General features: G+C 47.0%; 2 protein-coding genes across 2 annotated transcripts in view; both read right to left on the bottom strand.

Annotated features, from left to right (window-relative positions):
* Positions 1-3946: 3946 nt before the first annotated feature.
* TMEM42 (transmembrane protein 42) lies at positions 3947-13584 on the bottom strand. The gene is made up of 3 exons (XM_082044396.1): positions 13428-13584; positions 8023-8169; positions 3947-7207 (listed from the first exon to the last, which is right to left on the bottom strand). The coding sequence occupies exons 1-3, from the start codon at positions 13536-13538 to the stop codon at positions 7064-7066; spliced, it is 402 nt and encodes a 133-aa protein (XP_081900522.1). The 5' UTR covers positions 13539-13584; the 3' UTR covers positions 3947-7063.
* A 74-nt stretch (positions 13585-13658) lies between these two features.
* KIF15 (kinesin family member 15) overlaps positions 13659-15175 on the bottom strand; it is a 36042-nt gene continuing 34525 nt past the window's right edge. Inside the window, 1 exon segment of the mRNA XM_082044395.1 lies at positions 13659-15173. Within this exon segment, the coding sequence (XP_081900521.1) occupies positions 15135-15173 (39 nt within the window). The 3' untranslated portion in view covers positions 13659-15134.

Below are 15175 nucleotides of genomic sequence, written 5' to 3'. Positions count from 1 at the left end.
ACTATGACTGCTTGACCTTCAACTCTGGTACAACTGTTGCACTGGAAATAACCAAATAAATTATGTTACATATTGGACTAAAATGACTCAGGATAAGATACTTCTGCTTCTCACAAAATACTTCTTTGGAATTTTGTGCAAGAAATTACAAGAAAAGATCTCCGTTGTGTCACTTCTTCCAGTCAGACACTTTTTTTTAAAAATAAAATTGCCCTCTTTTTGAACCGAAGGAACCCGCCAGTATCTATTGTGTCCTTGTGGGCAGGAGTTCCTCAACTGAATGACACACTGTACGAGAAGGAAGCTCCTCTGGCTTTGACGCTGTTGCTTGCTAACTTCTCTTGCAGCCCCCATCCTTGTGGTAGAGGAGACAGTCAACAGCTATGCCAACTTACTTTCTCCATGCAACTCATGGTCTTCTCAGCCTTTGTTACAAAACACTGCCACCTCTTTTCCATATTGAACAGTCCTAGCCTGCTAAGTTGCTTCTCATGACTTTGTCCCACACCATCAAGAGACCTAAGATGGGGAGAAGGACCTCCCACCACCACCATGTGATCCTGCAGCCCACAGCGTGTGCTTGGAAAGGGCCCAACGGGGTGGGTACAGTTACTCCAGGGCCGTATCCACCCTACTGCCACTGACCCATACACACTAGCTTTGAGTGTGCATGTATGACCACACTGACTGATTGCAGTGTGGACACACATCCACAGACTACACCTAAAGCAAACAATATGAAAAGGTACGAGGAAAAATAAAGCAAAAGAGGGCTGCAAAAAATAAATGGTAAGGGCAAGGAAATCAAAAGCGCAAATATTGAATCAGGGATAAAATAGTTTATCCATATATTAAAAACACCTTCAGAGAACAAGGAAAACACTGACAGAATACCTTCCCACCTACAGGATATGTATTTGGTTGCACATGTCTAAGTGAGAAAACAGAAACTTGCATGTCAGGGTCTTCAGGCAACAGCTTCTCCCATCTGTCTGTGTGGGTGTGTGTGTCTGTACACATACAGATGTACACAGTCTACAGACTACAGGTCACATTGTGCCATGCTGCATCGCCACCAGCCAGCAGCGTAACTGAAATCTCTACGTGGTGGGAAGGGAGAACATTCCTAGATCAGCAGGATTTGGGGAAAGGAGCTGGTCCTGCCCAGTGCTGGAGACCTGGCTCATGTGCTGCATGGGAATGGGTTCAAAGGCTTGGTCCCACTCCTGGACATGCAGAAGTCATGTGTTGCAGCCTCCTTAGTATGATGGGGTTGACTGAGGGCAGGGATCTGTGGTTACTTGGACTGAAGAGCAATCAAGCCAGCACACTCCCACTCACCTCTCTTTGTAGCACCCAGGCCATTGCCCTTTGCAGCAGACAAGATGCTCTCACCTTGGCTGGCAGCTGGAGGAGCTCCATGCTCACCAGGGTTTCTTAGTAAGCATTTTCATGCAGCAATGGTTCCTGGCAGAGCCATGCCTGTGAGTTGCCTAACTCAGGAGTGTCCTAAAAGGAACAAGTCATTCAAAATACCTCCTCTCTGGATGAGGAAACAGTTGCTTGGCAGGAGGAAATGTGGAATTTGTAATGCCTCATCCTTCTGTGGGGCACTGCTCATTTCTCCCTAGGATTTGCCTTAACTCACTGAAAACAATTAGGTCTGAAGCCTTGGCTGATGTTCAGACTGTGCTCAAGCACCAGGAGCAGGTCATGGTGCCAAGCAGAGTTGTGCAACTCACGCTGCAAAAATGAAGAGGCTGTGCTTATGTCAGGGGAGGAGGTGAGCTGCTCGTGCGGCCAAACCCCAGCCCCAGCTCCCACAGGTGGGACGAAACCCCAGCACATAATGGCCTCTGAGCAAGCGAGGCTGAGCACTAGGTTCAAAATGTACATGTCTCCAAAAAGTGATGGTACCATCTGTCACACCCCATATACTGCTGCTCCTTCCATCCCTCCCATCCCAGTTATTTCCGTTGTTGTAGTGGAGTCTCTGTGCCGTGCAAGACCTGTGCAGGGGGGAGCAGGGTGTGCATCACCTCCCCCCAGCGAAACGGGAGTGAGCGGCCCAACCCAGGAGCTCCCCAGGCATTAACCCAAAACCAGCAATCCCTCAGGATTTCAAGGGCATGTACTAGCCCCAGGAGCTGCTTATGAAGTCTTGGCAATTAGTACAGCCATTCACAGCCACTTTTCCTTGAACCTTGAGGAAAATTCAAACCAGCTAAGATCAGAAACTAAAAAGAGCATAAAAAGAGTGGCTGGCTGGTTACTCAGCAGGGCAAAAAATGTTCTATGTCAAGTGCTACTACTGGACATGGGTTGCTGCAGTGCTTCATGCAGCTATGGGACAGAGCACTACAAGGTTCAGGCTTCCTGGTCCTTTTGTCACCACATGCTGGACTGCTGCAGCTGGTCAGCATTACCCCGTCCTGGAAGCCACCACCAGCTTTGCACGTAGCAGGACGTCTCCTCAATCAGCAAAGGTTCGAATGCACAAAGCAGTTCAGAATCAGCAGCCAAGTATGGGGGGGTCCTTTTCCTTTCATAACAGTGAGTTTGTTTTCAGACTACAAACGCATATGCAAGTGTTCTGGTTTCTGTGGTTAGCCAATAAGCCTCTGGTGGCCTAGGTCTGTATGGCATCTCAAGGAGGAACCTGCTTTCTGTGGTACAGCAGCGTTTAATAGGAACTGACAAACTTGGAGGCAAAAGGGCAAACCAGCTGGTTTTGGTGTTGCCCAAGAAATCCAGCCACAGGTCACAGAAAGTTCAACCTCCTGCCCAGATACAACGGTCACCGACACTAGATTGGGTCAGTTGAGATCTAGCTAAACCTCAAGAGTCTCCATGGGTGGAGACTCTGCTGCCTCTCCGAGCAGTGAACATCCTGGTAACATTCTTTTCCCTGATGGTCACCTTGAAACTCCCAAGACATAACCTGTGCCTGTTGCTTCTTCTTGTTCTGGCCATTTCTACAGAGCAGAGCTTGGCTCCATTGCTTCTGTAACTCCTCTCCAAGCATGTGTCAGCTACTCTCAGGTCAGTCTGAGCCTTCCTCTCCAACAAGGCCACATCCTTCAGCCTCTCCTTGTAGGCTCCTGCCATCTTGGTATACTTCTGCCAGACCAGTTTCCCAACACCCTCTTGAAGCTCAGGTACAGCCACTGGGACTGACTGCCCCTGCTCCCAGGTAGCCCCCCACCCCTGCCCATGGCCCTGGAGCCCATTTCAGATTTTACAGGCATGTCGCTGACCTTTTTTTTTGGTGTTAACTTATCTAGAAACAGACTTGCCTTAGAAAGGGCAATGAAACACCTAGCTCAACATCCACCTTCCACCTGAAGCTACAAAGTGTTGTTTTACAGTCTAAAATACTTGGTTTCTTCCTCAGGACCACATTTTCAGAAATGTTGTCTTCTTCCAAGCTTTTACTTTAAAAAGTGACGTGGTGCAACTTGATATTTAGAGGTAAACTCCTGGTTCTCCTGGAAAGGCTTTTAGCACTGACTTCAGCTCACCTCAGATTTTTCTCCAAGACCAAACGAGCTACTATCACTGTGTGGTTTGCTGTGGATGAGCTCCCACCCTGCAAAACTACCCTATTGAACTCCCAAAATGAAGGTTTGCTGCTACTCTTTTGCAGAAGGTGAGCAGAGAACCTGGCACCACGAATGTATCAGGGTTAGTACCCATTTATTCCTAACTTCATGGCTTTTCTGTGAGAGCCAAGGTCAGAGCTGTAGCACCACTCTTATGGCGCGTCAAGTTACCATGGCTTTCTTCTTCAGAAACACTCCACCGCTTGCCATATTTTAGTGGAATTAAGTGTGTGACACCCTTGCATTGTGATCAATATTTAAGGTCTCTGAAGAGTCAACACTGGGCGCTGAATCATATTCCTTCAAGTATACCAAATTCAGCAGAACAATCTTATTTATTGCATCTGCTTCTCCTACTTATCACCTGGGCAAACATACCATCATTCAAGTTCTTTTGATATATGCTGTGACCAAGATACATAACCTTCCAAGTTTCAATGGCTCCTCGTCAATGACAACAGGGACATTTCTCAGGTTTTGTGTATAGCTCCTTATCTAATCGGTCAAACTATGCTTTAAGGTTCAACTGCGACTATTAATTTCATTTGGCTTTGTTCCTTGTAAAGGTATACAAGATACTATTTGCCTTAGAATATAATACTTGTGGACCTTGTTTATACAATAGATTTTTCAAAAGGCTTTCCACCATTAGTTCAAAAATACTTCAGTTCTCACAAGTGACATTGTGAACCTTGCCATTAACCATGGACCTGCTTCTTCTACTGTTTAAAGTGTGACATGGTATAGCCCTGCTTGAGAAAATCTGATGAACGAGATGCTGAAAAATTAGGGTTGTGTTTGAGAATGAGGGGAAGCTGCACGAAAGACTCACTACAGCTAAAGCCTGGGAGATGTGCAAATAAAAGTGTATTTTGCTGGAATTTGAGCAGAAATGTGTGGCCAAGCCTCTTCTCTAAAAAAACCTTGGCTTGAGTGTGCAAAAACTCCACAAAAGCACACTAGTGTAGCTCCTGCATAAGAATAACCCACCTTCTGCACTGGTAAACCAGGGTCTTAAGAGTTGGCCATGATCTTCAGCCACCTTACAAGGTCCACCACATCCTAACTGCTCATTCTTCAAACACAGCTCACTCACTAGTCTCACATCACTTTTTTGTGTATGTGCGGTGTGTAAAATATCACTAAATATTAAATATCAGCCACTGAGCTTTGGACACTGTTTCAGTTTGGAAACAGTGTTCTTTTCAAGAACAACTCCAGCTGCATTCTGGATGACCACACATGGACCATTTACCAGAGATGTACTGCTTTGCCATGTGGTGATTGCAGCCCTACCTTGCAGCCCTGACCCCACACTGACAAGCAACACCAGCAGACATGGGTCAGACCCTGTGTACACAGAGGAGAGGGATTCTGCCAAAAAACGCACCCTGCTCAGCATTTTTTTCCTCCCACATGAACTGGAGGAAAACTTGTTTCTGTTTCCACCTTTACGTATTTAGGACAGTAAATTTACAGCCCTAATTCACGCTCTTCCACCCTAAAAGTGAGCATCAATTAAAATGCTTCCCACACTTTCTGCACATATGCAATCATCTCCTAGACCTTGACCTCCAACAATGACTGCAGCAAAGTAATGTCAGTTTTGAGATAGTCTATGTTAAAAATCTTTCCAGAAAGTTTGCTAGGAGGGGCAATAGCCAAATTACCCAGAGAGAGTCTGGTCCTTCTCCTGCTGTTTGCACAAAGGCAGCCACTGCTTACAGCTGGCTGAGAGTTAATAACAAGGTCAAACAAATCAGGCTTGCAGCCTTCATTATTTCTCCATCACGTACGAAAGTCTAAGGCGACCTGATGTACTTAGAAATGCATATGTAGTTCCTGTTTGTCATCTCTGCAGACCTACGAGGGATGCTGGGTCACCATGTCAAGTCCCCGTTTCCCAGAGGCTGGACATGCCCCACTCTTTCTGTCTCTGCTGCTAACCAAAGAGCTCCCCAGGTGCAAAGACCCACGTTGGTAAGGAGGAAAGGCACTTGGAGCACTCTGCCCTCTGCACTACCACACATGCAGCTCGTCCCTTGGAGGGGAAGACTTTTGGGCATACGGTGGGGAGACGCAAAGGCTTCGCCCCTCTTGGGACATGGCTGCCAGATGTGATGAGCTAGGGTGCTGTCCTTCTGGGGGCACTGTCTTTTGATCTTTCTGATACAAAGAAGGAAAAGGCATGAACCCAACTCCAGTGGCATTTCCAGCCGTGAGTCTAGTTTTGCGCTTCTGCTGGACACGGCACGGATCTGCCAGTCACGACAAACCTGACAGGTTCACAGAAATGTGTCCTTAGGTTTTCTGTGCATGCCACAACCGTGATTCATTTTCTGTGGTTACAAGGAGACAGAGACAAGCTGGCAAGCCCAGAGCAAACAAGTGATATCACCAGCATGATGCATACATCTATAGGCATCATTATATTTGTTGATTAGGGACGCAATTAAAAAATTCCCAAGTAAAACAAGATGTGCGGGCAGGGGCAAGAAGTCGATACCTTAGAAGTGATGATTCCTGACACAGGCACCGTGTCGACAGGCAACTCATCCTGAACACAGAGTAATCACTGACCCAAAATTTAGCATGTGTGGGTAATAGTGATATGGTTGGTTACATCGCACAAATGGGAATTGGCATCATCCAGAGCTGTACAAAAAATGTTGTCTGAGAAACTCAATTCTACCAAATGTTGAAGCAATTGCCAACTTAAGTGGAGCGGGGGGGATGTGCTGAACATGGACACTCTCAGTGAAAGCAGCTGTTCATAAGCAGTTTGTTGTATTCTCCCAAAATTACAATGGTGATCAAAACCCCATCCTGGTTAAGAGTTTAAAGGAAAGAACAGAAACCTTAGAGTAACATGTCAGGAACAGGAAAGTGGGAATTATAACAGTCAGATACAAATGGCAAGTTAAAAGGTGTGTGTGACTGATACGGGAAGCTGAAGGAATTAATGAAAGGCCCCACAGCCTTAAAGGCAGCAGGAGCTCCAGGGCCATTTAAAGAGGCAGAGAGGAACATCAGGAACAGCAGAGCAGAAATATCAGCTGCCTTCAGTGTCTACTTCTGATTGCTCTTCTATTTCAGGACAGGTCCTCTGATGGAAAAGTACTGATGCATAGGCACCTTCCACAGCCACCATGTTTACTTTTAGCCTTCCCCAAACCAAGAAAGCTCTGCAGCCACAGGGTGTGAAGAGGAGGAGCAGCTGATAAGCCTCTGGCCCTGATCTCCAAAATACTGACTCAGAGCAGACCAGCTCCCTCCGAGGCTGTCACTGCCACCACACCACCGCCGGCCTGCTGGGACAGACGCAATCAGCGTGACTTTGCAAATTCAGCAGGTGAACGGGGCTCAGCAGGTCCATGGCTGGTGCATCCAGAGCTGGCTGGGGCCACTGTCATGAGGCAGCAATGAGGGGTGCCACTGTGCCATGCCCCCTCTCGCAGCCATCACGCCTCCTTCTTCTCCGCCGGGAGCTGGGCTGGCCAGAGCGCAGCGGTGTGCAGCAGCACTAGGCCGCAGAGCGTCACAGTGAGGCCGACCCACCACAGAGGCGTCCACGTCTCCCCGAAGAGAAGCTTGCCCAGGATGGCCTGAAAGGAAAAGACAAAGTTTTGTTAGGCCAAGTTGCCCCAAAGCCTCCTGCACTATCAGAGCGGCAGGGACTTCTGCTGGGGGAACCGGCCCTGGAAAAAACTCCTGCTAGGACCACCAAGAGAAATGGCTGCTGCAGGTGATGCCAAAGACAACCTGCTCTACAATCCAGCCTGGAAGCACAGCCATATTGCAGACCCAAACCAGGATTCTGGCAGGTGCAAATGTGTTTTGCTGCCTTCCCAGCACCTCTCAGGAGCCAAATGTCCAGTCGACTGGGTGACTCCAGTTGATAAAAAATGGCCCCAGTGTCTTAGGTTTTGTACACCACCATGAGCTGGCTATGAGTTGTTGGAGCACAGGAACAAAAGTGGACAGCTGCTGAGAGTGGAAAGTGAGCAGAAAAAACCTGCAGGTCAAAATGCTCTTGTTGTCACTAGAGGTAATGCATCTTCACACCCAGACAGGGTGGCTTTGGCTTGTCACAGGTGAGGTGTTGCGATGAAAAAGCAAAACAAAGCAAAGCTCCCAGCTCTGGCTCTCACTGGCAATTAGAAAAGTTCAGTAAACTGTACAGCTGCTGCAAAGCACTGCACTGGGCAGCAGCACCCTTCCTCCTGCACCAGAAATAATCCTACAGCCTCTGCCAGGAACAACAAGCAGAGCAGCTGAGGCCTGACACAATCGTTTCACATCTGCCTGTATTTGTACCTCTCCCTTTGCAGCCAGCGATGCTGGTCACGCATCCAGTGTGACCGTTCCCCCATCGCTGTGCTCCTCCAGGCTTCAGCACCTGGGGAAGGGATCTACTCACCGAAAAGATGAAGTTGGAGGCCGTTGTTGTCACAGAGGCAGCGGCTGAGGAGGAGGAGAGTCGCAGGGCTTTTGCAAAGACCGTCCACATCACCGCGTTGCACACAAACACCAAACCAACCCCACCAACGCGAAGCAGCACAGGCATCTGTAGGACAAAAGGGAAAAACCCGTGTGTTTTCACTGACCGCTCATCCACCTCCCCTATTTCACAGACACTTTGGAGCAAAACCTAATGGCTGGTATTACATGAAGATGAACATATTAAATCGCAGAAGGAAACAGAAGCGAGGATGCTTCTGCGAGAAGCTCCTGGATGGAGCGTGACCCTGGCATGTCCTGCTGTGAGTCCAGGCTCAGAGTACGAGCCAGGAAGTTGTGGGACAGTGTGCAGCAGATGCCAGAAGCCAAACTCCAGAAAGCTCTCAAGCTCTAGATGTGGTCCACACACAATCCAGTGAAATGCTCTTTGCTCATCACTAGGTGTCTGGAAAACGGCAGAATTCAGCCCCGCCAGAGAGGTTGTCAAAGCTGTATGTGCTGGCACTGCCTGTGGTACAGGTTGTGAATCTGGGCTGAGACCAGTGTGGTCCCAAAACACTGGTCCTCACCACCTCCCATGACCTGGCCTGCCTTACTGCTGCAGCGACAGCAGAGCAGGGTCCTCTGGGACAAAAGTGAGAGCTGAGGGGCTTCGTGCCTTTATTTTGCAAGCTCGCTGCAGAGCAGATTTACTGAGAGCTCACAGGCGGAACGACTCACAAACACTCCGGGAGCATGGGAGGGCAAGGCAAAGCAAGACTTTATCTAAGCCCATAGTGATCATGTCTTCACGGTCCGTCACCTCTCTCAGTCCGTGGTGAAATCCATCTTGAAGCAGACAGAAAAGTAGGTGTGAAGCTACCAAGAAGCACAGCTGAGAGGTGGCACCTGCCCTGCAGGAACGGCTGCACTGCAGCCCCCTGCCAGCAACCCAAGTCAATGGAGGCCACCAATCGTGCTCTGCTCCCACTCAGAAGAAGAAATCATAGAATCAGAGAATGTCCTGAGTTGGAAGGGACCCACAAGGATCATCGAGTCCAACTCCTGTCCCTGCAAATGACAACCCCACAGTTCACACCAAGTGTCTGAGGGTGTTGTCTAGACTTTCTAAGTAATCCCTCAAGTCCTGAGTCTAAGTCATTTATAAAGACATTGAAGAGTGCTGGTGCTAAGATGGATCCTGGCGGAACCCCGCTACTGACTGGTTGCCAGCCCAACATAACCCCATTTACTAGAACCCTTTGAGCCGGGCCCATCAGCTAATTGCTCACCCACTGCACTGTGTGTTTACCCAGTTGTGTGCTGGACATCTTGTCCAGGAGAATACAGAATACTGTGAGAAACAGTATCAAAGGCTTTACTGAAATCCAAAAAGATCACACCAACAGGCTTCCCTGGCCAACTACGTAGATAATCTTGTCATAGAATTAAATTAAGTTTGTTAAGCAGGACTTTCCCCTCATGAAGGCATGTGCTGGCTGGGACCAATGACTGTGTTGTCTTTCAGGTGTTTTTCAATAACTCCCAGAACAATCTTATCCATAATTTTGCCAGGCACAGAAGTGAGACTGAAAAAAATTACTAACCACAAGCTAGGGCAAGCCACAGGGATTTCTGAAGCAAGTGATACAAGGTTAATAGGAAAAGAAAAGGAAAAGGGAAAAGAAAAGGAAAAGGGAAAGGGAAAGCAAAAGGAAAAGGAAAATACTGCAAAGCAAATCCCTGCTTGATGGCTGGCATGAGCTCTCAGAGGCTAACCCCTTCCCAGTTATGGTGTTTAGTCTCATTTTGCCCCACTTGTGGCAAAAGCCTCCAAACTATCAGGACAACAGTAAACTATCAAAACCAATTCCCACCAGTGAAGCACTTTGCTTTCCAACTGCTGCCATGGCAAACTCTGCAGAGAGGGGCAAGAAGGACATCTATCCCCCACTACTACCGGCCTTCTAAAGAAGAAACCTGCTCCCATGTTAGAGCTCGTGGGATGAGGTTTGCCTCCCAGCTTCACCCTCTGCCCGTGTGACCAGGCAGTTTTACCTTGCTCAGGGCAGCTGGGTACATCCACATATGCCTCTAGTGGGTTGGCAGACTTGGGAGTCAGGAGATGAGAGGGGAAAACAATTTTCTGTGTTTCACCTAAATTCAGTATATTATTTCTGGATCAGAAAGAGCTTACTGAGGTACTCTGCTAGGAAAAAAGGGCTTAAGAAAAAGAGATCTTGTTACTGTTGTTAGCCACCCGCCCAAAGGTATAGAGAGGATGGAGCCCAGGCTCTTCTCCAACGTGCATTGGGAAATAAGAAGATGCAGCAAATGAAGATTAGAACAAGTGAAGCCTTGATCTGAAACAAGGGGAAAACAAATGTGATCGAACAGAGGTCATGGGCTCTCAAACCTTGGAGATATTAAAAATGTGACTAGAGAAGGTTCACAAGCAACCTGTTGCAGAGCAGAGGTTGGACTAGAGACCTCTGGAGGTCCTGCCCAACCAGAATTAGTCCATCAGTCTACCAGTGCTGGAGCAAAGCTGGTTCCCACCATCACAGCAGCTGAGCTATCTTGAAAAGTGACCCTGAAACCATGGGTTCTTCTTCTATTGCAGAGCCAGGGAAATCAGCTGCAGTGAGCTCAGGAGATGGCATATGCCCAGAAGGAAGGTTTTCCAAAGAGAGGTCAAGTCCCTCTGTGTCCTGGGCAGAGGGGCGGTCATCGCGGTGGCACGTCAGTAGAGATATAGGAACACCCCCAGGTGTTCCCCACAAGGAAGGAGGGAGGTATAAATTCCTCTCCTGCCAAGGGCTCAGCCAAGTCAGCCCAGTGAGTCAAGTATTACTGTTCTGATTGCTTTTCTAAGAGATTAATTTCAGTGTACATTTCAGATAATCTAGAATCACTCCTGAAGTGGCAGAAGTAATTTTAGATGAAGTTGGGCAGGGGAGAGAGGAAAGCAAAGGAAAACTTTTGTTCGAGTGAAATGACCCCTCCTGGTTAAGGCCACTCTCAGGCTGGACTGCCATGACACATCCTTCTGGCCAGGAAATCCATCTTTGTTCCGCTGTTGAGCATCCTGTTACCCTACGTCATAACCACTTAGAAGCGTCAATACACTTTTAACATTTGCTGCTGCATTCCACACTGCAAAAGTGTTGGCTGCTCTCTTAAGACTTATTTTTGTATTTCTGTTGTTCTTCCTCAAGCACAAAATTCCTTGAAACTCTGTCACCTGCAAGGATGCAGGATTCAAAGAGTGAGCCCTCTGAAACACTTAAGTGCAATTTAAACTACTAAGATGATTACGGCATTTACTTAAAACTGTTAGTTTTCAAAACCGTTAGTTTTACAGTGAAAGTGATTTAGTTCACAATTATCACCTAGAATGGACTTGAAGGAAGTAACTGGAGGAACCAATTTGTTCAGAAAAAAAGAACACAGAATCAGAGCATAGCTGAGGTTGGAAGGGACCTCTGGAGATTATCTGGTCCAGCCCCCAGCTCCTAAAGCAGGTTGTCCAGGTCTGTGTCCAGACAGCTTTTGAATACCTCCAAGGATGGAGACTCCACCACCTCTCTGGGCAACCTGTACCCTCACCATGAAAAAGTTTCCTGATGTTCAGGGGAAACCGCCCATGTTTCAGTTTGTGCCCATCACCTCTGGTCCTCTCACTGGGCACCACTGGAAAGAGCCTGGCTTTGTCCTTTGTGCATCCTCCCTTCAGGTATTTGTACACATGGATGAGATCCCTCTGAGCCTTCTTTGGAACAGGCTGCCCAGGGAGATGGTTGGATTACCATCCCTGGAGGCGTTTCAAAGGCGTATAGACGAGGTTTTCAGGGATGTGGTTTAGTGCTAGAGTTAGGTTATGGTTGGACTTGATGATCTTGAGGGTGTCTTGCAACCTAAATTATTCTGTGACTCTTCTCCACGCTCAACAGTCTCAGTTCTCTCAGCCTCTCCTCACGGAAGAGACGCTCTGGTCTCTTCATCCGCTTCGTGGCACTTTGCTGGACTCTTTCCAGTAGCTCCATCTCTTTCCTGTACTGGGGAGCCCAGCACTGGACACAGCACTCCAGGTGTGGCCTAACTATTGCTGAGTAGAGGGAAAAGATCACCTCCCTTGACCTGCTTGGCAACACTCCACCTCAATGACATGACACTTTGTCACAGCACCTTAAAAAAAAAAAAAAGTGGCCCAAAAAATCCCCAAAGAATGGGCAATATTTCTATGAATTTCAAAGGAGAAAGATTACACAGAAAATATGTCAACATTTTCAGTAATTCCATGCTCTGCTTTTCTGGCAGTGGAAAGCACAATCTTTTTGGGTAGGATTGGGAACAGTATCAGGATTTTTTAAATTCTCCTTCCTGCTACCTTTTCTGATGTATCAGAAAGGATCAACAGAATGGGCAAGTACTGAGTTTTCACTTTTTTAACCATCCCTAATAATCACAAAAGTTGATTTTCTTTTTTCCCTGATGCAAGGATGGATTTTTTTTCAGATCCAGTTTCTCTTGTGGATTCTCCTTTGGGTTTCAAATCCAAATGTACATTTGCCATTTGAACATCAACCCCTGCTCTATACCTAAATGAGTCTCCCCGATGTGTTTTTATGATACATGTGTGCTGTCTGCCTCAGCATCTCCCCATTCACAGCCCCTGTGCAAGAATTCACCTCTCCAGGTAAGAACATTGTTGCATGAGGTGAAGGGCCAGCAGTCCATTGTAACTTTCAGCACAATGAGGTTTGAGAAACACAACTGAAATAAGGATCATCCTTTACAAACATCCAAGAACTCACCAGATGAGCACATCGGCTCAGCAGCACAATGGAAATCAACCACTCCACCTCTTTGCTCTTGTCACGAGTGAAAAGGAGAACAAGAGAGGGAGCAGGGCAGCATTATTAGCAAAGCGGAGGGCCAACAACAAGCTTTTGATACTTAAGTGTACTGACATCCTGCTTTTAAAACAGAGCTGACATAAAACCACTGTGAAGGCACTTTCAGAGTCAGAATTGGCTTCAGGCGTTCCCACACCACGCTTGGTTTCTTCTGGTTCATACACCAGCAGACTCACTCCAGTCTGCTCGCTGTCTATTTACATTAACACCGCACATTAGTCAACCATGCAGCAGCTACAAGGCCAGGCTGCCTCGCCAGGTGACTCACGGCTGGGCTCTCCGAGACCGCCCCAGTTTCCCAGCAAACCCCTCCGAAGGCAGGTGCAGGGCAGCCCCCGGAAGGGCACCGGGGAGAACCCGCCTGTTTCTTCCCCATCACGGACGCAACACACAGCGAAGCCGCCCCCAGAACACGCGTTAACTCACAGGGAAGCCGCTTCCCTGCTCTGATTTCCCCGTTCCTTACCCAGCCTCCGGCCGCCTCCCCGCCCGGCCCCAGCGCCAGCTTCGCCGCGGCGGCCGCCGCCGCCCCCAGCAGCCCCGCGGCCGCCGCTGCCGCTCCGCCGCCCGCCCGCATCCCCGGGCCCCGCCGCGTCCCGCCGCCTTCCGCCTGCGCGGGGCGGGCGGGACGGGAAGGGGCGGCCCTGCTGGGCTGCGGTGCTGGAGGAGAGGGAGAAAAGGGAATGCATCTCTGCAATGTTGATTTATATACAAAAGCTTTATTTTTTTTTAAAAAAAGAGTATGAGGACAAGAGGTCCTGTTGTAGACAGAACACAGAGTAAGGTTCACGGGTGAGCAAACAGGGATCGAGCCTCCCCTTCCCGGGAGCGGCAGAAACCTCTGTCTGCGTGGAAATAGTCCAAGAACAGTCACACAAACAGGCTGAGGAACATTTATAAATGCAGAAGATGTCAATAACAACAACGACAGCAAGCCAACAGGAAACAAAAGCTTTATGGTCCAAGGCAAACCCCTCTAAACTGCTATTACAGTAATTGTTAGTTACTTCTGATTTCTATGGTTGTCTACAGAAAAAAAACAACTCCCGAGTTTAAGGGTTTTTTATGTCTATACTCCACCAAGTGGAAACACATCCACACAATTAGGTAACTTTAAAAGTCCTACATAATCTGGGGGAAAATCTGCTTTCCCTCAGCTGAGAACTGAAATACGCACTAGGAATATGCTGCAGTTAACACCTTTCTCTTCATTCCCTTTTGCCCCATCGCTTGCGGGCAAAAGTAGTACTGTCCAAAGTAGCCAAAAAAAGAATTATGGTATTACTGACAGTAAAAAAAAAAGGGGGGCTAAACTCACGAGTGTGTTATATTAGTATATAAGCCAATGTTTTTGTGTCCCACTAAAGAAGTTTCACTTATTTGCAGTAAAGCTTAAGTGCGATTACATAAACTTATGGCATACTCGTAAAATGTCCTGCATGTTTTCAGATCTTGTTTGTTAACATTTCTAACTTGAGTTTGATAAGAAAATGATTGCAAAATACTTTGAAAGAATTTCCTATGATGCCAATGTAGAAGTCTGCTGTAAGTTTATACTGGGGAAAAAATGTTTAAAAAGCATTTTAATTTCAAATAGAGAAAGACTACAAAGCCAGAATATATTTATAGTACTATTTACAAGTCTATTACTAAATTCACATTCATGCTTTATGAACAAACTTCAATATTAAAATTATTTTTAAGCAATCCAGTAAAATTGCCCTATGTTTTAGCTAAAACAAAACAAAAAACAAACAAAAACACACTAACTCAAAGAAATTGTGCTTTTGGAAATTTGGCTCTGGTGGAAAATGTAGCGTTTCAGAAGAGGTTGAAACCTGAACAAAAGCACAAAAGGAAACAAGAACGCAAGTGTGTTCCCAGTGAGAAAGCTTTTCCTTAGCAAGGTACCAAAGGGTAAAAAAGTTTCAAGGAAGTATCTTCCAGCACCTACACAAAAATCAGTTTTTAAAACATTATAGGAAGGCATTAATATTTCATTGAAAGCTGCCGACTTAGCTGGAATAAAAATTCTTCACTAAAGTTATTGCCAGTAAAAAAATCCAGAAACTACTTAATTATTACAGGACTACAGCAAAAGTCAAGTTTGATACCTGGCTTTTGCTTATTCTGTACACTTTAAAAAGATGGCTCTGCAGTTTCATTTGTGTCATTATAGCTGATCATTGTGTCTACCTATGTCACATTTTTTTT

Source organism: Streptopelia decaocto, assembly GCF_964273445.1.
Source record: "Streptopelia decaocto genome assembly, chromosome: 2".
Lineage (NCBI taxonomy): Eukaryota > Metazoa > Chordata > Aves > Columbiformes > Columbidae > Streptopelia > Streptopelia decaocto.
This window is presented reverse-complemented; position numbering and strand designations above follow the sequence as displayed.